The sequence below is a fragment of the Melanerpes formicivorus genome, unplaced genomic scaffold, assembly GCF_026170545.1.
Source record: "Melanerpes formicivorus ecotype bairdi unplaced genomic scaffold, bMelFor1.0.p_v2 SCAF_3, whole genome shotgun sequence".
In the NCBI taxonomy this organism is placed as follows: Eukaryota; Metazoa; Chordata; class Aves; order Piciformes; family Picidae; genus Melanerpes; species Melanerpes formicivorus.
The window spans coordinates 34783892-34811789 of record NW_027142355.1 but is presented as its reverse complement, the minus strand read 5'-3'; the positions used below and the strand labels follow the sequence as shown (position 1 = coordinate 34811789).

The following is a 27898-nucleotide window of genomic DNA, read 5'->3' as shown; positions in this document are numbered from 1 at the left end:
TGGAACAATCCTGGAAAGATTGGTGATATTTAATTTCTATTGTGATCATAATGTATCCTGACAAATAAGATGCATAAACTGCTTCGAACTTGAACTTCAATTGCTTGCAAGGTACAGTTGCTGGAATCTGCTTCTGACAGTTTGATTTTCACTAGTGCTTACAAAATTAATTGTGTACCAACTTAAAAAGGCTTGGAGTTCAGACTGAGTTGCAAATACAGGGTCATAGAGTTGTTTTGGTTGGAAGAGACCTGTGAGATCAAGTCCAGCTGTTAGCCTAGAGCTACCAGGTCACCACTGTACCATATCTTTAAACACCACATCTAGGTGTCTTTTGAATACCTCCAGGAATGGTGATTTCACTGCTTCCCTGGACAACCTGTTCCAATGCTTTACAATCCTTTTTGTACAACTTGAAGCTCTTGTCCTCTGGGAACCTAATGCTAGTATTTTTTTGCTAACATGTCCTGAAGGGTTCCCTCCCAGGAGGATGCTCTGAGGCCACCTAGTGCTTTGCCCATTTACACAGTAGCTTGAGTGAATCCCTGCTCCTTGCTCAGTTTGATAGGGTTCAGTGTCACAGTTTTCAAGAATATTCCTAGGATAGGCTCATGCACTTGCTGCTCAGGGTGAGGGCACTTCATGACCACCGCTTTTAACACCCAACAAATGATTCCAATTTATACTGAAAAGAAATTACCTTTTGCTTTTTACGATCACTCCTCTTATGAGTAATTTTTTTGTTCTCATCTTCATACACCAAAACAAAGTCAATTCTTCGTTGCCCATCGCTGAAGAACAAGGAATCAGGTTTATCATCAAAATCAGCCTGGAAGGCAGGTGGAATAGGTTACTATGAAGAACTTGTTGGTTCCTTACTTGCCTCCTGTTACATAGCATTTCAATGAACAGAGAAATTCAACATGTCAAACTCGTATAACACGAAGACCAAAGTGACAACAAAAGTGTCATGGAGCAGAACAGAGAAAAAAAGAGTTTGAGAGGTCTTTGCACGACACAAGAACAGCAGAATTTTGACCTAGTTTTCTTATTTAAAAATCACATATTAGTTTTAGCAATGGGAGGAGCATTGGGATGCAGCACCATTCCCAAGTAACACATCTGTCAAGTAATTTGCATACCATCATGGATACAATATTAGATGATCTGTCTACAAGATATGTTGTTGCCTGATGGGAGTATTAGAATTGATGCGTTCCCATCTGTCCTCTTACCTCTGCAATAAAAAAAAGCCCAAACCCCCAAGAAAAATCCCACTTGTTTCATACACCCTAATATCCAAATCCATAGTTGCCCAAAGGACAAAGAACATGACCATGACGCAGATGAACTCTCAGAATGGACGCATCCTCTGTGGATTTATTTCTCTTTTCCTTTGTAACAATTCAGTAAGCAAAGAGTATTGTTGTAAACTACACATCCATCATGTTATAATATATGCCAAAATCAAAAGGAGTCATATATCCATAAGCCATTATCTAGTCCTTGGAGGAAAATAGGATAGATTGGCATATCTGCTAATAACATCTTAATGTGTTATTTCATGTGTGAAACTATTCATTGATAATAGAGGAACTTGAATCCTTCAGTAATGATTTTGCAGTTTCTTGGAGCACTCTGTGGGCACTATCACGTGTAACAACCTCTCCTGTCGGGTTATATATAGTTTTAATGTTATCAGAATTGTCATGCAATGAACAGCAGACTCTCAAGTACTTGGCCAGATCCATCCATGGTGTTAGTGAGGGCAGTGCCACTGACACTGGTAAGTATCAAATGTCTGAAATGTGATTTAGTATTGCATCAGGGATGGTAAGACCTTCAAAGCTGGCAAGACTCTTATAGAACTACAAGGATCTCTGGCTTCTGGAAAGCTGGGCATTACAGGTTGATCCAGGGCAGGATCAGGCCAGGCAAAATGACTCGGAATAATCTTTTGTACATACTGTGTCTTTAGGCACACAGAAAAGACTCTCATATATCCTATCCATGAAATTTCCCTGTCAGTGCAGACCAGACTTCATGAGGGATGCCAGATCCACTTTTGGGAGATCTGGGATGTCTGGTCCACAGAAAGGCACATGGAAATACGATTATGGTGTGAGAGATCTCTTAAGTACGGACTGAAATGGTTGCTTTTCAGCTGTGATAAAACTGAGAAGAATGCCAGTCTTCAGTCAGGAGCACCCAAGGTCCGGGGGCCATACAGTGTTTTAGGAACCACAAGTGTCACTGTTTCCAAAACAAAAATTCCCTGGAGCTTTGTTCCAAACTTCTCCCTGTAGACAATTTTGTTAGTGTTTATTGGCTGAGCCAAAACAGTTGACCAAGATGTGTCTCCCCGTAATTATGACAAAATTTCCATATTTTAAATAAACTCAGGGGAGTTGGAACCCACTCCTTTTTTCTTTCTCTTTTTTTTTAAATGTTGTATGTGCAAAGGTTAGGATCTGCTGCAAAGAGGTCCTATTAGTTGCTTCAAAGAGCCTGAGAAGAGCTGTCTTGGAATCCCACCTGTGTCTAGAGATTTGTGAGAAACCTGTGCGAGAGACCAAAAGTTTGTCTCTCTTGGTGTGAGTCAACAAAGATAAACTGATAGCAGAGCCACTGGAAAGAAGGTGGAAAGAATCCTGTCTACCAATCCTGGATGCAAATCAGCTTGTGATTGCATCATGATAACACGGGACTACAACCCAAGGACCCAAGGACCCAGCCATCACGCCTTTAGGGCAAGATAATCTCCACCCATCAAGTACCCTGGGCAGGGTGACACAATGGTTTTTACCACCTGTTTCCTGATGTGTAAGGAATGTGGGGGGGCTTGTCTGGATGGAGATGGGGGAGGCGGAGATTTCCCCCCCTCCATCCAAAATCTTGCCCAAACACACAGCAATACACAGAAAGATTTCCGGGGAAACGACCTAAGGATTATTTCCTGGCCCTGGAATTCCTGAGGGACAATATTTGAATACATACCTAAGGACTAAAAACTGTATAAAAGACTTGCGCAACTACTGGTTTGGAGAGGTAAACAGAGGAGAAAAATGGGGAGAAAAATGGAGATGAAAGAAAACACAGGAGATGGACCATGCCACTGAGAAGGGAAAGCCGGGACAATGCTGCTCCGGAGAAAAGAGGCTGCCCAGAGGACCACAGCTCCAGCCAAAGCCTCAGCACCCTTTCTCTACAGACCCAGGCTGCCCAGAGGAGCCTCAGTACCATTCCTGTACCAACCCAACATCTCCCCAGAGGACCACAGCTCTTCTCCAGCAAAAGCCTCAGCACCATTTCTCTACAGACCCAACATCTCCTGCAGCACCTTTCCTCCACAGACTCAAACTGTCTTGGGGGGGATGAGGGGTGTGGTAATATAATTCCTTTCCTCTCTCTCTTCTCTCTCTCCCTCTCTGTTTTCTCCCTCTCCCCTTCTTATGTCCACTTTATTTATGTAATAAATAGTCTAGCTGTTGATACTTTGGCCTCGTTTGTGCCTCTAATTTCACAACACGGGAATGTTCTAAAAGAACTTGAGTCTCTTTCCCTCTCCGGACCTAGACAACCTGACAGCAAGCAGCTACTGATTAACCCTTGCCTAGGATTGAGAAACTACCTAGACAATCACCAAATCAACATGTTACTGCATATTGTGAATAAAGCTTGAGGAGAAAGAATGTGATAAACTTCATACCAGATGAGGAGAGACAATGAAACTGAGTATCTTTATCAACCCAAGCAAGGCACAGATGTGAATTTCTAAACTCCTGGGAGCTGGAGTGGGCAGAGTCAATTCATAGTCCATTCAAGAATTGCAACTGGTGAATTTTCCTCCTGCTAAGGACTAGCCATGGGTGTAAAATGCAGCTCTGCTGCAACCATTTCCAATCTCATTTAAAACATGACTATTTAACCATTGGGAGGGAACCATCAAAAATAGCCAACAGCCTCTGTTGGGAGACACCTTAAGGGTTGCTGGGGCAGCAACAGAAGAGAAGGCAAGGAGAGCTAATTCCAGCCAGGCAAAGCCCAACCCTGCTGCCTCTTCTCTCCCCAGGGACTCCAGCAGGCTCCGGTTGGGGCTAAAATTGCTGCGTGTTGCAAAGCTGAAAACACAGAGCCCAAACCCTGAGCTAATGAATAAGGAGGGGAAGTGTTGCCACTGCAAAAACTAGGATTTTTAATTGGCCTTCATCTTGCAAATCTTAGAAACAGCATTATAATAACTTAGTTTAAAGAGGCAGAGGTCAGTTGCGAAATTCAAGCACATGAAAAGCACAAAAATTGTTAATAGCTTTGAGGTTTTTTTACTTGCACCACAGGACAGGAACGAAGGAAATGGCATACAGCAAACATCAGATCAAATTTTGATCTAACAAGTTTTGATCATAATTTGTGATTGCCACTTCATCACTTAAATAATCTTCCTTTAAACATAGTCTCATTTAAGCTTATGAAACTAGCATGTAAGATCAGCGACTAGGTTAATAGGATTGTCAATAACCAGGCACAAAGACTGCCTCATCATTCAGTATTCTGACTCATTAGTTTACTTATGCACATGATTTCATTCACATGAGTATATACATGTTACCATATACATACACACACACACATATAAAACATCTATATAAAACTAGGCATATATGTAATGGAATATAGCTGAAAGATTAAGAAATCCTGGGCTGCATGAACCCAGATAAACAGAAGACCATACTTGTGAGGCTAATGTCTTAAGTGTTATCTCTTTGGTTGGAATCTCAGTTTACCTATCCATAGACACTTTGTATATCAATAAAATATTAAAGAATTGACTCATTAAGTCTGAATACTTTAAATGTCAAGTCTGAGACCCACACAAATAAATAGTCATGTAACATTAGATGTTGCTCAATTAAAAGTGAGAAATAAAATGCAAATGGGAATGCAATAGTTAAGGTTTCGACAGCCACCGTAACTGAGATGTGTGCTGGATCTTGCAAGCCCTGCTGGATAGTGTGCAATGAAAAATCATATATTATTCAACATAATCACCAGGGGAAAACCAGGACTGGAAACCAAAAAGATGTGTGTACTCTGAAGTTAATAATTCCTTTGAGACAAGGTTTGTTGGTTGTTGGTTTTTTAAATAAGTAATATAATTTGTCAGTATTACAAATACTACTATCATACAAATGCACACAACCTCATGTGTATAGACATGTAACTTAATGGGGATGAAATTCCAATGCATCTTCTTTCTTCAGTATCAGTAGCAAATTATGACCCGAAATAATGAACAGGCCCACAGATACCTCTTTGTTTAGGAAGAAACAAACACAGGGTCTGTTTACTGCACTATCTAATTTTCTTAGCCTCAGCATAATCACATTTTAAGTACTGATGGAGGCAATTGGTTGTGCACTCTAATGTTATAATAATACCCTAGTGGACAGCAGGTTAATATTGATTAACACCATTAATAAACAAAAAACCAGTACGTTTAGCAGTAAATTACTAATTATATTTAGTACACACTCTGCAGCGCTTCTGAACTCTCCAAATGCTGTAGAATGGAATGGAATGGAATGGAATGGAATGGAATGGAATGGAATAGAATAGAATAGAATAGAATAGAATAGAATAGAATAGAATAGAATAGAATAGAATAGAATAGAATAGAATAATAAACCAGGTTGGAAGAGACCTTCAAGATCATCACCTCCAACCCATCAACCAATCCAACCCACCTAAACAACTAACCCATGGCACCAAGCACCCCATCAAGTCTCCTCCTGAACACCTCCAATGATGGTGACTCCACCACCTCCCCGGGCAGCCCATTCCAACTGAGAGACAGGTAACTACTAGCTGCTTTATTAACAGAAGGAATCTGAAGGAGAAGAGGACCTGGTAATGAATAAAGCTTTTTTGTAACACTTGGGCTGCACCTACATGGGCTAGCCTAGAGGCAGCATGGCCACATTCATCCAGGTGTACCCCTGTGTTTCAGTTCAGAGTAGGGACAGATCAGGCGAGCATCAGTGGCTCTTCAGGATTCTATGATACTCTGAATCAGACTGGAGGCAGCCTGCAGTAACAAAAAGCCAACATATGTGTATCATGCACACACCACCTCCTCAGCACCTAAGGTCCTGTCCTGTGTTAACATAGCCCACTCTCACAAGCCCCTCTTCCCTGACACAGAGGGAAAGTAACACAAAAACCCAACTCTGGGTCGAGATGGAGAGCCTTACTGGAAATGAGCTAACACAATGCACAGCTACCTTAGCCAATTTGCAGAAAAGCACAGCAAAATGCAGAAACAGCAGCAGAGGCCAGTGACCTACCTACACCACTCTCCAACCCACAGCCAGCCTGGTGGAAAAGACCAACACCCCAATTGCAGACACTGAAAGCAGCAACCACAACAGGAAGCCTCTCACGCTACAATGTGAACTTCAAGCCCCATAATGCTTTCTTCATTTAGCATTTTGAAGAGGTCATTACAGCAGCATGGTTTTGAATATCTGCAGCACATTCAACCCATGACAGGTCCTCACTACCAACAGATGTCTGGTGGGATCCTACTGGAGGGAAGCACTGCACTGATGCAATCACACTGAAGGTCCCCAGCCAGCCTTGAGTGGCCCTTGCTATGCACACCTGCTGTGACCAGCTCAGCAAAGGATTAAGGAGCTTCCTGTGCCCTTTAGCAATCCAGTACAAGAGGCTGTTGCCAGACAGCATCTGCTCTCCCAGCTTCCGGGACAGAGTGGCACTTGAGGAAGGGACAAGTGAGACATGAAGACAAGCTTAATCCTCCAGACAGGGCTGTACATTATAGAACCAACAACCCTCAGCCTCTCTTCTCAGAGCTCTTCAGGAGGGAGGCTATGATGTGCTCCTCCACACGTACAACCAGGATTTCCAATATCTAAGAGGAGTCACTGTGTCTTACTCTTGAGATGCTTCCTGTAGTCATGGCTACAAGTGATGCCTGTAGCAGAAGATGAAAGGAGACCACACTAATGGAAAGCTCTCTTCAGCAACAGCTATGCTCTGTGCCAGAGGAGGAAAAACCACAACATTAGAAAGAAACCTATCTTCATTTTTCCAGGCTTCTCTGGGCATATTGTTAAACATTCCATTGGGATAATGGTGGGAAGGGCAGCACAGAGGCAAGCACAAAGAAAAATATGTTCACAGCAGTTATTTGTTGTTTACTGCACCCTGAACAAGCAGAGCATTGTAAGCTGATCTTTATTTTTTTCTCTTTTCTTTAATTTTTTTTTAATAACAAGAGATTCTGCAGGAGTGACTTATCTAACCGAAAAGATAAAAGCCTGCATGAGCATTTAGTGTGACCGTCGATAGCACCAAATGTAGTCATTACTGCAGGGATAAGCTACTTGTCTGTGACCTCACATAATTTTCAGATATGCTCCAAAATACTTTCCTGCAGCAAGCTAGGGAATAAATCAGTACTGGGAAAGAAAGAGAGCAGAGCAGAGCCTGTGCAACATTGCCTCTGCCGACAGGCGCCTGCAAAAAATTCTTCCTCCAGAGCGTGCAGGACCCACGGGTTGCACTTCAGCTGTGGGGTTTACATAGGTGAAAATTTCAAAGTGCTTGTTCAGCAGCATGGTTATTTCTCTCTAAAGGCCTGAGGAAACTTCCAGTAAATAAAAAGGAGACTAATTATATTAGCAGGATATCATGAAACATAATTGTTTGTAAAGTGCTTTGAGGTCATCTGAAGAAAATGTTACAGAAATATAAAGTTCTTCTTACTATCACAGCTATAAAACAAGATCTTTATTACTTTATGTTCTGGCTGACCAAGAGCTTCCAAGTGAGAGCTTTCTGATGTTAAGACCAACACAAGTGTTTACTTCTGGAAGAATAAGATATCATAGTATCATAGTATCATAGTATCATTCAGGGTTGGAAGGGACCACAAGGATCATCTAGTTCCAACCCCCCTGCCATGGGCAGGGACACCCCGCACTACATCAGGCTGGCCAGAGCCTCATCCAGCCTGCTCTTAAACACCTCCAGGGACAGGGCCTCGACCACCCCCCTGGACAACCCATTCCAGGGTTTCACCACTCTCATGGTGAAGAACTTCCTCCTCACATCTAGCCTTCTGGAAGACATACATTTATTTGCATATCCTGTACTAATGTTTGTCCATCTCCACAGGGCCACAAAACTGTTGTACCTTTAACACACTTCCTTGTGACTCACATTTGCTAATAACAACAGGGAACTGTTTTAGCTCTGGTTTTAGCAACAGTGAGATTATTAGCAAGCACTTAATCAGAAGGAGGATGGTTTGGTTTGGTTTTGTTGTTTTTCATTTACTCAACATGCAAAGAAATTCTTGCTGTACAGCAAACTGAAATAAGCTGAGGCTAAAACTAGGAAAATACAAGGCGTCAGTACAGTCATAGGTTTTTGTGAGCAGAAAGTGGTTGGTAACTGGCCAGGAATTGGGATGTCTTGTCCCCTGAGCTAAGTTTGGACCAGACACCCACTTGACTTCCTGCCTAAGCGTCAGGTCACTGCTGGCTGCAGAAGGAATTCCAGTCACTCCTGATTAGAGAGAGAGATGGAACGGCCGTACTTTTAAGGGAAGGTGAGGACAGTAGTCTGCTGAAAACCAGGCTCTGCTGAAAACACAGCACCTCCCACCTTTATTGGGATGCAGGAGCTGAGAAATTCACTTTTTCAGACTTCCCTGAAGCCTTCTCACTGAACAAATTCTATTTGGGAAGCAGTAGTAACAAAAAATTAGAAGTAGTTTTCCCCTCTGCAGATGTTAACTCTCAAATGATCTTACTGTCACACCCAAATTCAAACTGTATACCTATAAAGCAGATAAAACTGCAAAATGAAACATCTGAAAGCTGGATAAGGCTTGAATTGATGTTGTCTATGCAGTTCTGTCTTCCTTGTACATACTGTTTATAATAAATGATTTAATTGCAAAACCACAAGCCATAGTTCTACCCTTCTTGAAGTTGTTATGGAATACTCATTATTTCTATTCAGTGCCTTATCTCAATAGCTTAAATGCTTAAAATAGTGATTTTGTTCTGATTAGGCCTGTCAGTGTTCTATGAATGTTGAGGAAATTATTTTACAAGATCCTCCAGGAGAGAAAGTAACAGGATAACCCTCATTTTAACAGTGGTCATCTATGGCATCTAGAGATCAATGTCTAAATCTGTTGACTGTCTCCTAAATTTGAAGTTCCAGATTGAGACACGAGGACAGTGAAATCTTTTCAGAGAGTTCAGCAATTCTCTCTCTCTTCAATGAGTAATACACTCACTTTCAGGTCTGAATATGACTACGTAGAACTTATGCAAACATGGGACAGATGTTCCCCTTGGATATGCAAGACTGGACATGCCTGGAGAAGAGGAGGCTCAGGGGAGACCTTATTGCTGTCTACAACTACCTGAAAGGAGGTTGTAGCCAGGTGGGGGTTGGTCTCTTATCCCAGGCAACCAGCACCAGAACAAGAGGACACAGTCTCAAGCTGTGCCAGGGGAGGTTTAGGCTTGAGATGAGGAGAAAGTTCTTCCCAAATAGATGAATTGGCCATTGGAATGTGCTGCCCAAGGAGGTGGTGTAGTCACCATCCCTGGAGGTGTTCAAAAAAGGATTGGACATGGTACTTGAAGCCATGGTTTAGTTAGTCATGAGGTGTTGGGTGAGAGGTTGGACTTGATGTTCTCTGAGGTCTTTTCCAACCTTATTGATTCTATGATTCTATGATTCTAAATTAACGCTGGATGTGACATTGGAAGTCTTGCCTGAAAACCATGTAGCAGGAAAAGGGATAAAATACAATTATCTAGGACCAAACTCAGTTTCTCTTGTTGTAAGAGTTTCACTCCTTCCCTGTAATTACCTGCCACATTTACACCTTGCTGAAGTACTGCAAACAATATCCTCACAGAATGTGGGATTTTAGAAGATTAATGTCCTACTCATGTGCGAAATGAGTCAGGGCACTTGCAAAAAACTTAGCATGTGGTCCTCTAATTGGAGACAGCATCATGAGAAGAACAGGACCATGCTTCCTAGAATCATAGAAGCATAGAATGGTTTGGGTTGGAAAGGACTTTAAAGATCATCTAGTTCCAACCCCCTGCCTTGGGCAGAGACTCAAGGCTTTATCAAACCTGGCCTTGAATACCTCCAGGGAGGCAGCACCCATAACCTCCCTGGGCAACCTGTTCCAGTGTCTCACTACCCTTACTGTAAAGAATTCCTTTCTAATAGCTAGTCTAAATCTAGCCCGCTCAAGCTTCAGTCCATATGCCTTCATCCTATCACTACAAGCCCTTGTAAAAAGTCCATTCCTGGCTTTCTTGTAGGCCCCTTTCAGGTACTGGAAGAGCAATATAAAGTCTCCCTGGAGCCTTGTTTTCTCCAGGCTGAAAAGCCCCAGTTCTTGCAGCTTTTGCCCACAGGGGAGGTGTTCCAGCCCTCTGATCATGTCTGTGGTCCTCCTCTGGACAAGCTCAATCAGTTCAATGTCCTTCTTAGGCTGGGGGCACCAGAAATGGACATAATACTACAGGTGAGGTCTCACAAGAGCAGAGAGAGGGATAGAATCACCTCCTCTGTCCTACAGGTCACACTTTGGATGCAGCCCAGGATACATTTGTCCTTCTGGGCTGCAAGTGCACATTGCAGCTCATGTTAAGTATTAGACAATAAGTTACTCAGTTTGGGCTACTCCAGGATGACTTGCAAAACCAAATAAGATTTCCAGAATATTTCCATCTGCAAAGCTTGACTGTGGCAATGCCAGCGACAAGCAGCGTGAGCAATCTGGCAGTGCAGGCCTAGAGCCTGACATGGTGGTAGACCATGCTCAGCATGAGTGCAGAGCCAGCTAGCAGTGTGGCAAAACAGTGCTGTGCCTGCAGCATGCAACTAAAACAGGACACTGGTAGCTATAAACACAGAAAGTTATCTTGGGACAACAGGACATGCACCTGCATCAACAACCTTGCGTGTCGTTAGTAGTTGGACTAATAATCTATAACAGTGTGATGTGTGGTCACTCAGAGGGAACCAATGAAGCCATGCCAACAAGGCACTCTGAGTTTATATAAGTTGTAGAAGTTCCCTTGCTACGCACTTCTGCCTTTCCTTTCCCTTCTTCTTCATTGCTTTACTTTACTGTGCTATACTTGCTCCATAGGCCTGCAATACTGGAACAATAAAGGAACAATACTCGATCATATTGGTCAGCTCTATTGACTCCGATCTCCGTCATCCATACTTGACCTAAGTTTAGACAACAGGCAAGACTTCAGTTCTATTCAATCTAGAGTTGTAGTTCCAGCTAAAATTAGCATTCATCCATTTCACAAACAGGCTTTGTAGATCTAAATGTTATCTTTCTGGCCCCACTAACCCACTGAAAGTGCCCAGAGGCTGACTAGGAGGACCTGACGCAGAAGGAGCAGTGCAGAAAAGATGCTTCTAAAACTGAGCAGGAATGACAACTTCTGGTGAAAATCAGCTACCAAAAATAAAACTTTATTTTGACAGTTGATATTCAGTAGAAATAAAAATAAATTCTACCAAGATTGCTCAGAGAAGCAGTCTCAGAGGAGACTCTTCTAACCACAAGCTATGTGATATTCCAGCTGTTTAGTTGCTATTTCACTGCATATAAATACTTTAAAACAAATTACATTGAATCACAAGAAGAGTCTAAGAAGCATTTTAATAAAATCCTAGTCAGAGAACTCAGATGGGAAATGGAAACTCTTGGTTCCACCTCATGATCCAAAATATGCTTTTACAGAGACCAAAGCATCTTTAAATGAACACCTTGCCATCAAAAGCCAGGGCAGGGGAGGTGAGGGTATCCAGCTCCCAAGAGGAAATTGATTTCCTGGTAGTTTGGATGTGTGTTTCCTCTATCAGAGGCAAGAACAACCACTGCCTGACCCAGAACTACAAGAAGTACTTTGCCACATAAGCTGCCACCTTGGTGCAATAAAGACTGAATCAGTCTTTGCTTACACTGGTTTTGAAATACACTACCACCAGGGTAAACCTTCATATCTCTCATTTATGATTCTGTTTCTCATTTCAGTTTGACAGGAATAAAAACAGCCTTGGTGGACAGGTCAAAATATAAATTATCTAAACACCTTCAGTCATTTTATCTATCTATCTATCTATCTATCTATCTATCTATCTATCTATCTATCTATCTCAGTCATTTTATCTATCTATCTATCTATCTATCTATCTATCTATCTATCTATCTATCTATCTATCTATCTATCTATCTATCTATCTATCTACATGGGCAGGCTTAATTCAGTCTCCTGAATTTGAATGCTTGATTTGCATGTTTTAACCTCTTGATTAATTTTTCATTGTATTGTAGGTTCTCCTAGTTATATAAAGAAAGCAACTATATTCCCTTATAGGCAAAGGAATCAGCAGGACCAGGACCTGCACAGTCAGAACAGAACTCCTCTGTGCAAGCTAAAGGAATACCTGGAAGCAGTAGGAGGAGGCTGTGGTTTCTGGAGTAGAAATGCACCTGCAGGTTCAAATGAACATCAGCCTTGGACAGGGCTGACTGGAAACCAGCTCCAGATCTCATTACTTGATGCAATACATCATGTATTGCAATAATGCCTTGAATGATTTATCTATGTGAAAACCATCCTGAAGCTCTTAGATGTTCAGAATTAAATAGTCTGACAAGCAATGTTTGACACGGTTTCTTTGTGCCTTGTTCTGTAACACTGATCCACTTGCAGAGGCAGCTTGATTGGAAAAGACAACCTGTCCACACTCACAGCTTGTGTCATTAATGAAACACAGAATAGGCTTTTTTTCACTTATTATTTGTATGGAGGTGCTTTACTAGATTTAAGACAAGTATATACACCTCTTTTAAATCCAGACTCATAGCTACCTCCTTGTGCAACTGCAGACCACACTTGTGCTATTCTATCATAATATCATAGTATCATTCAGGGTTGGAAGGGACCACAAGGATCATCTAGTTCCAACCCCCCTGCCATGGGCAGGGACACCCCACACTAGATCAGGCTGGCCAGAGCCTCATCCAGCCTGCTCTTAAACACCTCCAGGGACGGGGCCTCGACCACCTCCCTGGACAACCCATTCCAGGGTTTCACCACTCTCATGGGGAAGAACCTCCTCCTCACATCTAGCCTGAATCTCCCCACCTCCAGCTTCATTCCATTCCCCCTAGTCCTATCACTACCTGACATCCTGAGTAGTCCTTCCCCAGCTTTCCTGTAGGCCCCCTTCAGACACTGGAAGGCCACAATTAGGTCACCTCGGAGCCTCCTTCTCTTCTGCAGACTGAACAGCCCCAGCTCCTTCAGTCTGTCCTCATAGGAGAGGTGCTGCAGCCCTCTGATCATTCTAGAGGAACATTCTAGAGGAACAAAGAAATTCAGCTTATCAGCATGCCAGCTGGACATCAGATTGGCAAGTCACATGCCACAGCAGAGCTTGTTAGGCTAAACTGGACAGCCCTTAGAGAGAAATGTGATCTGAGGGAAGCAATCTTGAGCTAGCACCAGAAGTCTCTAAGCTGCAGAAAAAAGTTGGCAAACAGGTGAACTTGAACTTTGACCAAAGGGAATGGACACCTACAGGTCTTTTTTCTTCTTGCCATTTCAGCCTCTGTAAGGAATTTCTTGGTGTCTCCAAGCTTTCTGTGCAAACAAACCCTCAACCCACATCTCACCAGCTAATAGCTGGGTGTATATGAATTTATGAGGGAGGTGTGTTTATATGCAGGGTGTGTTCATAACGATTCATCCTTGTATACACAGAGAGAAATCCTACACATGCCTGTACAAAACTACATAGAGAGAGGAGGTGTATGTGTGTGCATCAGTTTATAGCCAATAAATATTGGTTACTTTTAATCAAATCCAGTGCCTATGTCAACTTGCACTTTCACATGAGTCAATGACTCCAGGTACCTTCAGGGAAACAAAGACAGAGCAACTCAGATACAGTCACAGGGATGAACAGCATGTGCTGCAAATGCAAAGGAATGCTAATCTTCTGCAACAGCTACCCACTGTTGCATATGTACATCAGAAACAAAAATGACAGGTAATCATAGTTAAAGTAAAGAAACACCTACCCACTCTGGAGTATGAAGGTTTTGCTGATCTGGCACAGTTCCATAAGTGGGTATAACCACCTGGTTCAGTTCCAAGACTAAAAACAAACAAACAAACAAACAAAATTAAAACATTTTTAGCATTTTGTGCATTAAGTGGGTTGTAAAAAGGATGGTATTAATGGCTTGGGGATAAATGACTTTATTGCACTTACTTAGTCTTTCAGAAACAGAATGTTTATGTCTCACACTTCGGTTATAATCAGCAGATTGCAAGAGAGCAAAACCTAAATTTCCCCTGGATGACAAGTTGATGCTAGGAGACCATCCTGACCAAGCTACAGTGATAGTTTCATAGTTTCATTCAGGGTTGGAAGGGACCACAAGGATCATCTAGTTCCAACCCCCCTGCCATGGGCAGGGACACCCCACACTAGATCAGCCTGGACAGAGCCTCATCCAGCCTGGGCTTAAACACCTCCAGGGACGGGGCCTCGACCACCTCCCTGGACAACCCATTCCAGTGCCTCACCACTCTCATGGTGAAGAACCTCCTCCTCACATCCAGCCTGAATCTCCCCACCTCCAGCTTCATTCCATTCCCCCTAGTCCTATCACTACCTGATATCCTGAGAAGTCCTTCCCCAGCCTTCCTGTAGGCCCCCTTCAGATACTGGAAGGCCACAATTAGGTCTCCTCGGAGCCTTCTCTTCTGCAGACTGAACAGCCCCAACTCCTTCAGTCTGTCCTCATAGGAGAGGTGCTGCAGCCCTCTGATCATCCTCGTGGCCCTTCTCTGGACACGTTCCAGCACCTCCACATCCCTCTTGTAATAGGGGCTCCAGAACTGGACACAGTACTCCAGGTGGGGTCTCACCAGAGCTGAGTAGAGGGGGAGGATCACCTCCCTCGACCTGCTAGCCACACTTCTCCTGATGCAGCCCAGGATCTGATTGGCTTTGCGGGCTGCAAGTGCACACTGAGAGCTCATGTTGAGCTTTTTGTCCACCAGCACCCCCAAGTCTCTCTCCTCAGGGCTACCCTCCAGCCAGTCACTGCCCAGCCTGTATTTGTGCCTGGGATTGCCTCGACCCAGATGCAGGACCCTGCACTTGCTCTTATTGAACTTCATGAGGTTGGCCTGTGCCCACCTCTCCAGCCTGTCAAGGTCCCTCTGGATGGCCTCCCTTCCCTCCAGCGTGTCTGCTGCACCACACAGCTTGGTGTCATCAGCAAACTTGCTGAGGGTGCACTCAATGCCACTGTCCATGTCCCCCACAAAGATGTTGAATAAGACAGGTCCCAGGACTGATCCCTGAGGGACTCTGCTTGTCACTGGCCTCCACTGGGACATGGAGCCATTGACAGCCACTCTTTGGGTGCGGCCATCAAGCCAGTTCCTTATCCATCTAGTGGTCCACCAATCAAACCCATGTGTCACCAGTTTGGAGACCAGGATGTGGTGTGGGACAGTGTCGAAGGCTTTGCTCAGGTCCAGGTAAACGACATCAGTTGCTCTCCCCTCATCTATTAATTTTGTCACCTGCTCATAGAAGGCCACCAGGTTGGTCAGGCAGGATTTGCCCTTGGCAAAGCCATGCTGACTGTTCCCAATCACCTCTTCACTATTCTTTTGAGCGAGTAGTGACTCCAGGAGGATCTGTTCCATGATCTTTCCAGGCACAGAGGTGAGACTGACTGGCCTGTAGTTCCCTGGTTCCTCCTTCTTGCCCTTTTTGAAGATGGGGGCAATGTTTCCCCTTTTCCAGTCTGTGGGGACTTCACCAGACTGCCAGGACTTTTGAAATATAATAGAGAGGGGTTTAGCAACCTCATCTGCCAGTTCTCTCAGTACCCGTGGGTGTAACCCGTCGGGTCCCATGGACTTGAACACTTTCAGGTTCTTCAGATGATCACGAACCTGATCTGCACTTACAAGGGGCAGTTCTTCCTCCCCGTCCCTGGCTTTGACTTCCATAACATCAGTAGTGTTCCATAACATCAGGAGTGATATAAAGCATCCCTTTGCTAGTGTGTCTTATTTAGTGTTTCAGAAACTCTATCCACATTCTAGCATTAGTTATGTTCATCTTTCAATGAATAAGAGTACATCAGGACATCAGTAACATCAGGAGTGATATAAAGCATCCCTTTGCTAGTGTGTCTTATTTAGTGTTTCAGAAACTCTATCCACATTCTAGCATTAGTTATGTTCATCTTTCAATGAATAAGAGTACCACATGAACCTTAGTTCATGTTGACTGTACTGGTCAGGCAGTAAGAAAAAACCAGTACCAGGGAATTAATCTGAAATGGGTGTGATACAGGCAATGGTTCTGTAACATTCACTCTACAATGGGAATGATTTTCACATAACCTAATGACACATCTGCAAGTTCAATATATATTGATGTCCCAGCAATTCCTCACCCATTTCTACAGCACCTGTTAAAAAAATGACAACCTGCAAACTGAATTGGTTTCCTGAAATATAGCATAAACCCCACCCCCACCCAAAGATCTTGTGAAGTATCTTACTCCATGATACCAGTACCACAGTGTATTAGAGGCTAGAAGGGACCTCAAGAGATTGTTGTGTCCACCCGCCCCTTGCCAGAGCAGGATCACCCAGGGTAGTCCACACAGGAATGTATCCAGGTGGGTTTGGAAGCTCTCCAGAGGAGACTCCACAACCTCTCTGGGCAGCCTGTTCCAGGGCTCAGTCACCCTCGCTGTAAAGAAGTTTCTCCTCATGTTGAGGTGAAATCTTCTATGTTCAAGTTTGTGTCCATTGTTCCTTGTCTTATTACTGTGCACCACCAAAAAGAGCTTGGCCCCCTCCACTTGACACCCACCCATCAGATATTGATAGACATTGATCAGATCCCCACTCAGCCTTCTCTTCTCCAGACTAAACAGCCCCAGGGCTCTCAGTCTCTCTTCATAGGGGAGATGCTCAAGTCAATCACACTGGGAAAAATGTCCACTGGATCAAGCACTGCCTAACGTGCAAAATCATCTTAATAAAACTGCTGAAATTAACTGACAGAAGTTCTACAAGCTCTGCAAGAGATTGGATTTAGTTTCTTAATAAATATTTTTGAGTCTTAAGAAGAAGTCAGATAACATCCTGAGGCTGAAGATAACATCCTGAGGCTGAAGATAACATCCTGAGGCTGAAGATAACATCAAGCAGCCAAAGGGAAAAGGCTGCTTTCTGCCTATGCATGGCAAGCAGATGGACCCTACGTGTTATTTATAGATCCTCAAAACAGGGAAGTGATTTAGCTAAGTCTGTCCTGCACTGAGGAGAGGGTCACAGATATCAGTGGAACCTAAACAGCAGTGTTGTCTGGAAAGGAGAGACTTAACTTATCAAAAATACTATAATACTACAAGAAAATCCCCAAACTAAGAAATAATCTAGTCTATAGTACTTTTAAGATAGCTAAACACTCATTTGCTACAACGCCAGTGCAAACATAGCTGATATGCCTGCTTTGGGGTTTTTTGTTGGCTTGAAATCTTCATTGATAGGTGGCCAAATTCTCAAGAAGTATTAAGAAGCTTATTTTTCTTTTTCATTGATGATGCTCATTTATACCAGCTGAAGATATATCAAAACACTTAAGAGCACAACCAGTCTGCTCCTTACAAATCAACAGAATTTTCTCACAGCCTCTAAGTAGATGCATTCTCTGGTTTAGTCTTTCACAGAGTTTGATACGTACTTTTTTCCAGATGTTGAGCTGTGAGTTTCCAGATCTGTACTGTGGTGATAGTGTATCCTCCAGGAAGCAGGCAAAAGCAAGCCCCTGGATTTTTCCACCAACATCACTTCAGAAACATTCGAGTTGCAACTCAAAGCTTGGCCCAGTTGAATGTTCAAAGTCCACTGGGCTCTCACAAATGTTAACATCTGGAATGGGCTGCCCAGGGAGGTGGTGGAGTCACCATCACTGGAGGTGTTTAGGAAGAGACTGGATGTGGTGCTTGGGGCCATGGTTTAGTTGATTAGGTAGTGTTGGATGATAGGTTGGACTCGGTGATCTCAAAGGTATCATCCAACCTGGTTAATTCTATTCTATTCTATTCTATTCTATTCTATTCTATTCTATTCTATTCTATTCTATTCTATTCTATTCCATTCCATTCCATTCCATTCCATTCCATTCCATTCCATTCCATTCCATTCCATTCCATTCCATTCCATTCCATTCCATTCTTATCTTTAGAAACATTTCCCAGCATTTAAAAAAAGAGCAAGAAAATGTGGAATTGTGCAGCACACAGACATCACATGGTGAAATGATAATATGAGGACTCAGAAAACATGAGCATATCTCAGCAGCTCCTGCAACATTGCTGCATATGCACATTATTATATTTTAATGGGTTCAGCACAGACTAGCGTGAGAAGGGCAAATGCATTTACTTGGTGTCAGTGTAATGGGAATCACCTCACATTCCTTAAGGCATACTTTATTTTCTGTCTGGCTGCTAAGATATCCAGATACAGAGTGCTTCTGAAAACCCACAGAAGAGGGAATGCTTCTGCTCACATAATGATCAGAGTGAAGGAGAAATATAAACATCTTGCCTTCAAATATAAACATCTGCTTTGAAATTCTGTGTATTATTACATGAAACAAGGAGATGTGGCCACAGACACGAAGTCTGCTGTCAGCCATTGAAATGCAGTAACAAGAATCATAAGTTAAAAAGGCCTTTTTGCTAAGTCCTCACAGTGTGTGACTACAACACACCCCCACCAGTGCTGTCTAGAAATCCCTTCAGCCAAAACTGAAGAGAAGGGGGGAAAGTGGCATTCACAGCAGGAAGGATAAATCCAGTTCTACCAGCTCCTGTTAGATCTGGGGCTGGCCAGGAATATCCTCTGAGGGAAGTTGCGTATAATTTACTTCTGCCTCAGCATCTCATACCTTCCCCATGATATGGTGACTGTCATGCACACTTTATAATTTTATCAATATTTAGCATTTTAACCCTGCTTAGTGTACTGCTTACTGCAGTCCCTGGGCCATAGGTCCAATGAAAGGACTCATGCGAGAAGGGACCTGCCACTCTCGCTTCTCATGGGACTGGCTCTATCAGCAAGGACACTGTTAAACATACTTTAAGTTACAAAACTATCTGTGTCAGAAAAAAATCTGGGCTATCACTGATTTCCTCTAATGGAAATAATAAGAATAATCAAAAAGTAATCATCAGTCTTTAAGCTTTCAAATCACCTACATATGCCATGTTAAGAGACACAAAATTCTTCTGAGAAGTCAAAAAAAGGTTTTTTATACCAAACTCATAGTACCTGGTACTTCATTTTCCTTAACAAACCTGTGAGACACTGCAAAGGACAAGATCTCATCCCTGCCACTGAACATGGTACCTCATGAGCAATCATGAATGTAAAGCCAGGAAGCAATTTCTGGAACCCCCAGGCATTGCTGCTTTGATACAAGTATCATACCACCTCTCACTTCCCTCAGAGTATTTTGTAGGTGTACTGACCTTCACAGAAGTTCTATAAAGTATAGGTCTCAAATCTTGTACTCATATGGGGAATAACACTCCAATGTACAAAGTGGACATGCTCAAGAACATCTGCTCAGCCCCTTAGTGGAATTTGTCTGATGGACAAAGAACCTCCTCCATAAGCAGGGAAGTTTACAGTATGGTTACAGAAAACAAGTTGTTGCAAAGCTAGACCACAGTGCTGGGGCACATCAGTTGATCTGCCCTACCTGGCTCCATACACAATGCTGTCCCACAGCAAATGAAGATGGAAAGCATATGAGGAAAGGGTAGCAGACATGTAACAAAGAACAGTGAATAGATGCCATGCCTCAAACCCATGCTCTAACTTAGTTCACAGCACTGCCCTCATGTAACTGTGCCTTAAACAACAAACATTCACTGCATCTGTCTATGGAGACAGACAGAGAGTTGTGGCCATTCAATCTGGAGAGGAGAAGGCTCCAAAGAGACCTTATTGTGGGCTTACAAGAAAGCTGGGGAGGGACTTTTTAGGGTGTAAGGTAATGATAGGACTAGGGGGAATGGAAAAAAATATATAAATGGGTAGATTCAGATTGGATGTTAGGAAGAAGTTCTTCACTCTAAGGGTGGTGAGACACTGGAACAGGCTGCCCAGGGAAGTGGAAGAAGCCCCACTCCTGGAATTATATAAGGCCAGGCTGGATGGGGCCCTGGGTAACCTGATCTAGTGTGAGGTGTCCCTGCCCCTGGCAGGGTGGTTGGAACTAGATGATCCTTGAGGTCCCCCTTCCAACCCTGACAATATTGTGCTTCTGTGATTCACATAGAAATGTAAAAACACAAATACATAATTAGACACACTAAGCTCTTCTAAGCCTCAACTAGATTGTGAAGAAAATTAATAACAAAAAACTTCACTGGCTGAAAAAATACCAGGAAATATTTACATACAATTCTCATCTGAATCGACACATTCCCCAAAACATTTGTTAGACAGCTCTGCCACTGCATTGGAACAGAAAAAAATAGTCATTAGTAAATTCTGCCTGTTCTATGGAAAACTCAAATGAGGAGATTATATCAGGTTTGACACTGTGAGGCAAATCATCAGAGAACAGGATGCAGTCAGATTGTTCCTGTCTGCAGGGATAAACAAGAAAATGCAATGATGGCTTTGCCCAGATACTGCTGTCTGTGTAGAGCTGATCCTTCACCACACACCTCCTCAGAAAACACACTTACATTGTGGTAGCATCTCTCCATCTCGGCAGGCTGCCTGCAGCCATGTGATTTTGTGGTTTTGTGATACCATCACACATGGCACCCAAGAGACAACCAAGCAAAAAGCTGCACCTCACAGGTAACATCTCAGAAGCCAGAAGGAGCCATGTGATAAAAAGCCAGATATGAACTGAGTCCTAGAGTAAGTGAAAACTATTCTGAAGCCCATCCTCTAATCAAGACAAATTATTTTCACCTTATTTAATTAAAAAGAACAAACTACTGCTGTCTGGAATAAATCTGATGTTTCAGTAAGATTCACATCCTCAATAAAATGAGCATTGACATATCCAAAACGGGCTACCATGTGAAAAATGGCAATTGCTGTATCTAAACTGAAAGTAATTAAGAGAGGAGAGCATCATTACCGGATGAATCAATCTAAAGATCCAGAGTCACTCCTGAGTACCAGCTGGGGACTGCAGTACAGCCACTGCACTGAAAGGGACTTTATGTAGATGACAAGTTCCTTAATAATGTCCAGCCCACTGCCTCTTGGTCAAAAAGAATAGAATTATGGTACTGAAGTCTATGATCCTGTCCCGGCTTGTGGAGAGAGAAGGGGGAGACAAATTTATGCCATGTTGTTTTAAATGTCCAAGAAGATCAAAATAGGCAGACAACTGGCAATACAAAGGAATTTCCCTACTGAGCAAAGATTGTGCCCTTATAGACCCTAATGCTCACCCAGAAAGTGAAGATATTGTTATAAACATGACTACAAGCTCTGGGGCTATGAAGAAAACTTTGAGTATATGCTATTTAGACTAGACAAAAACCTGTGTTGTGTTTAGTTGTATTTCATACCTGTAGACCTCTTTTGAAGAATACATTCTACTAAACCCTGAAAAGTTATGTATTTGAGGTCCTGGTGGACAGCAAGTTAACCCATGAGCCAGCAATGTGCTTTTGTGTCCAAGAAGGCCAGTGGTGTCCTGGGGTGCATTCTAAGTGTGCCAGCAGGTTAAGGGAGGTTATCCTCCCCTGCTACTCTGCCCTAGTGAGGCCACACCTGGAATATTGTGTCTGGTTCGGGGTTCTGCAGTTCAAGACAGACATGGAACCACTGAAGAGAGTCCAACAGAAGGCTACAAAGATGATTAGGGGATAGTAGTGTCTCTCCTATGGAAAAAGGCTGAGACACACAGAGGTATTTAGCCTAGAGAAGAGAAGACTGAGAGCGGATCTGATCAGTGCTTATAAATACCTAAAGAGCGAGTGTCAAGAGGGTGGGGACAGTCTCTGTTCAGTGGTGCCCAGTGATGGGACAAAGGGCTGCAAGTACAAGCTAGAACACAGGAAGTTCCATAGACTTCCATAAACACAAGGAAGTGAAATTGAATTATTTTTATACCAAACAATATTTTTTAAGCTATTATTTATAGTTAATAAAAGATTTATACAGCTGCCTTCTGCGTGAAAGTCTTGTATAGCTTTCCAAGTTGTCAATAAATTATGTTCTTCGTGCTCTCACTCTGAGCAGACCTGCAGGTGTCATCAACCCAAAACTTAATCTATGCCAGATAAAAACACAAACATTGATCTTAATTTCAGACACTGAAGCATATCCAATATGGAGCTATAAATGCTGTTGGATCAGAGAGAAATCGACAAGGTTGTCTTGGAAGATGACTGTATCTTGTTTGAAAGATTATTCTTCCGAATAAATTACCTGCTCTTACAGCTGTGCAAACAAAGGATTGGGAACGTGTGATATGACCTTGAAAAAATAAATACTCTTTCTTGACTAACCCTAAACAGGAAAACATTCAGCTGGAAACATAACACAGAGCGTTGCTAGTCAAATGCCCCTTGTCCTGAGACAGCCAGCTCAGAGCCAGGGGAGGTCACTGAAAACAATGAAGTAATTAGCAGTTAGTCATAGAACAAGAAATTAGACTTTGTGGGAATTATTCTGCTGATAGCAGGGCCTAAATATTAACAACAGGCACCGAGCTGGAAGGTTTAAGGGAGTTAATAACCAAATTGTCAAACAGCTCTTATGTGCTCAGAGCTCAAAGTCGGACATTTGCCCAAACCCTGTGGCAAAAATCCTAGACCATTTCAATGAGACCTGGACCAGCCTCAGCTTCAGTTTTGAAAACAAACACTGGGGTAATGATGTTTTAGTTACAATTCTGTGAATCCAGAGTAATCTGCTGAAATGCAAATGCTGGCTCCTCGTTTTAACTGCTGCAATGCAAGGCATGCCAGAACCAACCTGTCTGCATCCACTCTGCACGAGACACCAGCTGACTGTAAATCACTGCAGAAGTACAGTTGCTAATGAGACTTTTTCTGGAGCCAAACAATTTACACACCTTCAGCTGAAGAGGCTGTCAGAAAGAATGATTTTGGCTCATATCTGTCAAAAGGCAAAATAGAGATATAGAAACAATTTTTGGTTTTAGAATGTATTAACACGCGTTTATGCTGTAATTGTGAACAAAATTTGGGATGCTTTTAGGTTGTACACTGAATGCATACGTGTCAAACAGGTTTCCTTTGTCAGGGTATAAAATAAGGGAATAAGCTGTTTAAGTCAGAAGGCTTCAGACTGATAATCTTTTCAGACACTAATCTCAGGTTGCAACATGGGCTTGAATCATAGAATCACAGAATTGTTAGGGTTGAAAGGATCACCTAGTGCCAGCCCCCCTGCCACCAGCCGCACTAGATGAGGTTGCTCAGAGCCACATCCAGCCTGGTCTTAAAAACCTCCAGGAATGGGGCTTCTACCACCCCCCTGGGCAAGCTGTTCCAGTATCTCACCACTCTCATGGTGAAGAATTTCTTCCTAACATCCAATCTGAATCTATTCTATTTTTGTTCCATTCCCCCTAGTCCTATCAAGGTTTGGAGCCCTGTTCTTAATGAGGAAGATAAAAAGAAATCTGCAATTACTACCAGTTTACTGAATACAGCAATGGACTTAAGAGGGGGAAAAGAACAGTGACTGTGTAATTAAAATCTGTAACATGCATGCAAAAAAAAAAAGGCAGGAAAACCGAAGTTGCCTGAGCAATGTTAACACTGATGCCCAACTTCTAAGTGCTTGACTTTGCAATCTTAATGATTTTCAAGCATAATATGTAATTAGCCACCGCCAATTAGGGATCTTATGGCTCCTGTTGGTAACTGGTAATATTTACATTTAAATACGGAGAAATATTACTACTGGCTTTCCTGCATTATTTAATTATACAGTCAGTTTAGAAATGAAATTATATCTGAAGCATCTGAGAGATTCCCTTGAGCAGAAGTGATGGAGCAATTATTCCTGCAATTCAGCACGAGGACACTCTGCTGAAAGTCTAGAATTTCACCTAATCAGACAATTTGATTAGTGGTCCACGTGCAGGAGAACTCCGTGCTGCTGCTGCTGCTGCTGAGTAATTTCAAAATGAAGTGTAAGAAAAGTAATCATCGCAACTATGGACACCCTAGCAACTTGCACATCCCTTAATTAAGTTTTAAAAGTCAGTTCAGGATAATGTAATTAGTGTAAATTCAGTACCATTGATGGGAAAACAAACCCAACCCACAGTGTGTTTTAGCTTATTACAATCGCCGTGAATACAAAGTTCTGGTTTCTGCTGACAATTCAATTCACGCTACCCAGCAACTGCAGCTGGTCAAGGTCTGGCATTTTCATGACAAACAGCTGTGGCTTTGAAGACACAGAGATTTCTGAATTACTTTCTGGGAAAAGAGACATGAGCAAGAAGGATGCATTACTAGCAATAGTAATGTGGGCAGTGATGAAAAATAACAATACACTCTCTCTGCCAGGCATCGAAAACTCTCCACAACTAAAGGAAATAAAAAGATGCATGTGAAAATACCAATTCAAGAGACTTGTACACAAACACATTTGGAAAATATGAAGGCAATAAAAACAATCACCTTGTGGCCTTTTAATTAATACATTTATCTCTACAGCTTTTGAGTCTGCAAGTGCTTCTTACAGTGCTTGGAACTAGGAGAAGTGAGGAGCTGTAAGTTTTTATTAACCTCCGCTCCATGAAGTGGCATGTTAGAATCTTCTCAGAAAAACTACTACACACTCAAACATATGCTACAGAAACCTAAGGAAAAGTATCAACAGTTCTGCCTAGAGGATAGCCAGAGGTTTGTGTTCTTTGAGTGCTTGATGTATGACAATGTTAATAAGGCATTGAGTACCTGGATATTATATCATCTTAAGATTTGTACTTGCAAGCAACAGATAGAGAAAGATCATTCCCTGGGTAATGCATACTTCAAATTTCATTCTGGTCACCCACCACCATTGTGAACTGGTCTTTCAGAGCAGGAATAGTGGAAGCAGCTTTAGATCCACCAAAGTAAGTGGTGGCATAAAGTGAGTGGTGTCCAGAGAAGGGCAACAAGGCTGGTGAGAGGCCTTGAGCACAAGCCCTATGAGGAGAGGCTGAGGGAGCTGGGATTGTTCAGCCTGGAGAAGAGGAGGCTCAGGGATGACCTCATTGCTCTCTACAACTACCTCAAGGGTGGTTGTAGCCGGGAAGGGGTTGGTCTCTTCTCCCAGGCAACCAGCACCAGAACAAGGGGACACAGTCTCAAGCTGCACCAGGGGAAGTTTAGGCTTGAGGTGAGAAGAAAGTTCTTCACGGAGAGAGTCATTCGCCATTGGAATGTGCTGCCCAGGGCGGTGGTGGAGTCACCATCCCTCAAGGTGTTCAAGAGCGGATTGGACATGGCATTTGGTGCCATGGTCTAGTCATGAGGTCTGTGGTGACGGGTTGGACTCGATGATCCTCGAGGTCCTTTCCAACCTTAGTTATACTGTGATACTGTGAAAGTGCTATTTCTACATTAACAATTATTGCACCTTCCCAGAAGATTAGCTACCCCACAGTAAGTAAATTCAGTCTAAGAACCCCTCAGGAAAGAATGCAGGTGAATTTTAAATATATAAGTCTCACTTTGATTGGCAGCTAGCATAAATTGTGGAAAACAGGTATTTAGACAGCTTATTTCAGCACAAAGCAGAAAGAAGTCAGGACTATGCACTGGTGAGACATTTCTGGCTTTGAATCTTAGATACCATTCAGCTACAACAAAACCGAGCAGCAAGAATAATGAGGAAAAAGCCAAAGAGAATTTGAAGTTGTGGAAAAAATATCCACAGAAGAGGAGGTAAAAGCTTTGCTCTGGAAAGCATGGAAAGACATTTTACTTTAGTGTCTATGGAGTCTTGCTGAACTGTTTCAAAATGTTATGAACACACCAGGTGGCAGTAACACAGGACTTGCTCATTTCATACAGCAACACAGATCTTCATGAGAGTACAACTAGTGTCAGAACAAGGGGACACAGTCTCAAGCTGTGCCAGGGGAGCTTTAGACTCGAGGTGAGGAGGAAGCTCTTCACCAAGCGAGTCATTCGTCATTGGAATGGGTTGCCCAGGGAGGTGGTGGAATCCCCATCCCTGGAGGCGTTCAAGAGGAGATTGGACGTGGCACTTGGTGTCATGGTCTAGTCATGGGGTCTGTGTTGATAGGTTGGACTCGATGATCCTTGAGGTCCTTTCCAACCTAAGTTATACTGTGACACTGTGATACTGTGCCAATGTACTCAGCCACAGTCCTCCTCACAAACTCATTTCCACTGAGATTCTAATCCATTTCTTCAAAACTGTGGAAGTGAAAGGATACCAAAAAAAAAAATCCATTTTCTGATGAAAAAACCCAAGCAGCCTCTACAGAGTTGTTTTCTTCATTTAACTGTGGGTAAGATTGTTTACATGTCTCATTATAACAGTAGATCGTGAGTTCAAAGCCTGCAGTGGGCAGTAGTGTCCTCCCTACTCTAGTCATGAGGTCTGTGGTGACAGGTTGGACTCGATGATCGTTGAGGTCCCTTCCAACCTTAGGAATACTGAATACTGAAAAAGCAAGTGTGATGGTCTGTTGGGAGGCTAATCACAATCTGTTGACACTGGTGATGCTGAATTTTGGGGGTGTTTTCCAAGAGGAGACCACAGCGGCATTATTGCAGATTCTATTTCTTGTGTTGAGATGAACAAAAATGACCTTTTGAAACACATGAATCCAGCTCATAGACTGTAAGGCAAGAAGGTACTGATGAGATCATCCAGTTTGATCCCTGTAACACAAGCCAAAGGACTTCACCTCTTGTCTCTTGGGTCAACTCCAACTGCTGGTTGAGGGTGAATAAACTTCTGAGTTCCAAAGATTTTAGTGAATTGCAGACTGATAAAACAATATTAAGGTGAGACCTCTTAAAATGGACAACAAATAGGATCCAGAAAATACATCAGTATTTCTTTCCTTTACACTTTATCCTAAGTATGGACTTCACAAATCAAGAACTTGACATATGCACATACTCATTTATAACTTATGGAGAAATTACACAAGCTGTGAAACAAATGCCGTGAGCAAACATATAGAGACAGAAGAACCCAGAGACAGAAGAACCCAGATGAATCTTCTGGTGAGTATTTGACACCATGCTGACACACTGCCAGCTTTTAAATGGATGGCTGGAGCAAAGCACGGGGCTTGTAGTTCAGGTTGTAACAGGAGAGGCTTCCCATTTCTGGCTGCTGCTTCTGATTTCCAATTTTGGGGTGTTGGTCTTTTCCATTGGGCTGGCTGTGGGGGCACAGGGGGTGGGTTGTGTGGCTGTGGGCTGGCTTCTGCTGCTGCTGCTTCTGCTTTTGCTGTGCTTTTCTGTGAAATAGGCTAAGGTAACTGTACATTCCATGAAACTCTTTATCTCAGTGAAAGTGTTACTTTCCCTCATGATTTTTTTGGGGGGAGCTTGCTCGTGAGAGCAGGCTGTCTTAAACCAGGGCACAAACCAATATACACTTTAGCAATACTAGTTCTTTTCCAGGCCTAACTGTACCTATAAAGCAAAATTCACAGTGACATTATATGTAGAACT

General features: G+C 42.8%; 1 protein-coding gene across 2 annotated transcripts in view; it reads right to left on the bottom strand.

The window, feature by feature from the left end:
* Positions 1 to 27898, bottom strand: part of ANO6 (anoctamin 6) — an 87720-nt gene that overhangs the window by 45211 nt on the left and 14611 nt on the right. For both annotated transcript variants that reach the window (XM_068170326.1, XM_068170327.1), the window contains exons 2-3: positions 14186 to 14262; positions 701 to 829 (exon numbers count right to left, since the gene is read on the bottom strand). In XM_068170326.1, the coding sequence (XP_068026427.1) occupies positions 701 to 829; positions 14186 to 14262 (206 nt within the window). The remainder of the gene's footprint in view (positions 1 to 700; positions 830 to 14185; positions 14263 to 27898) is intronic.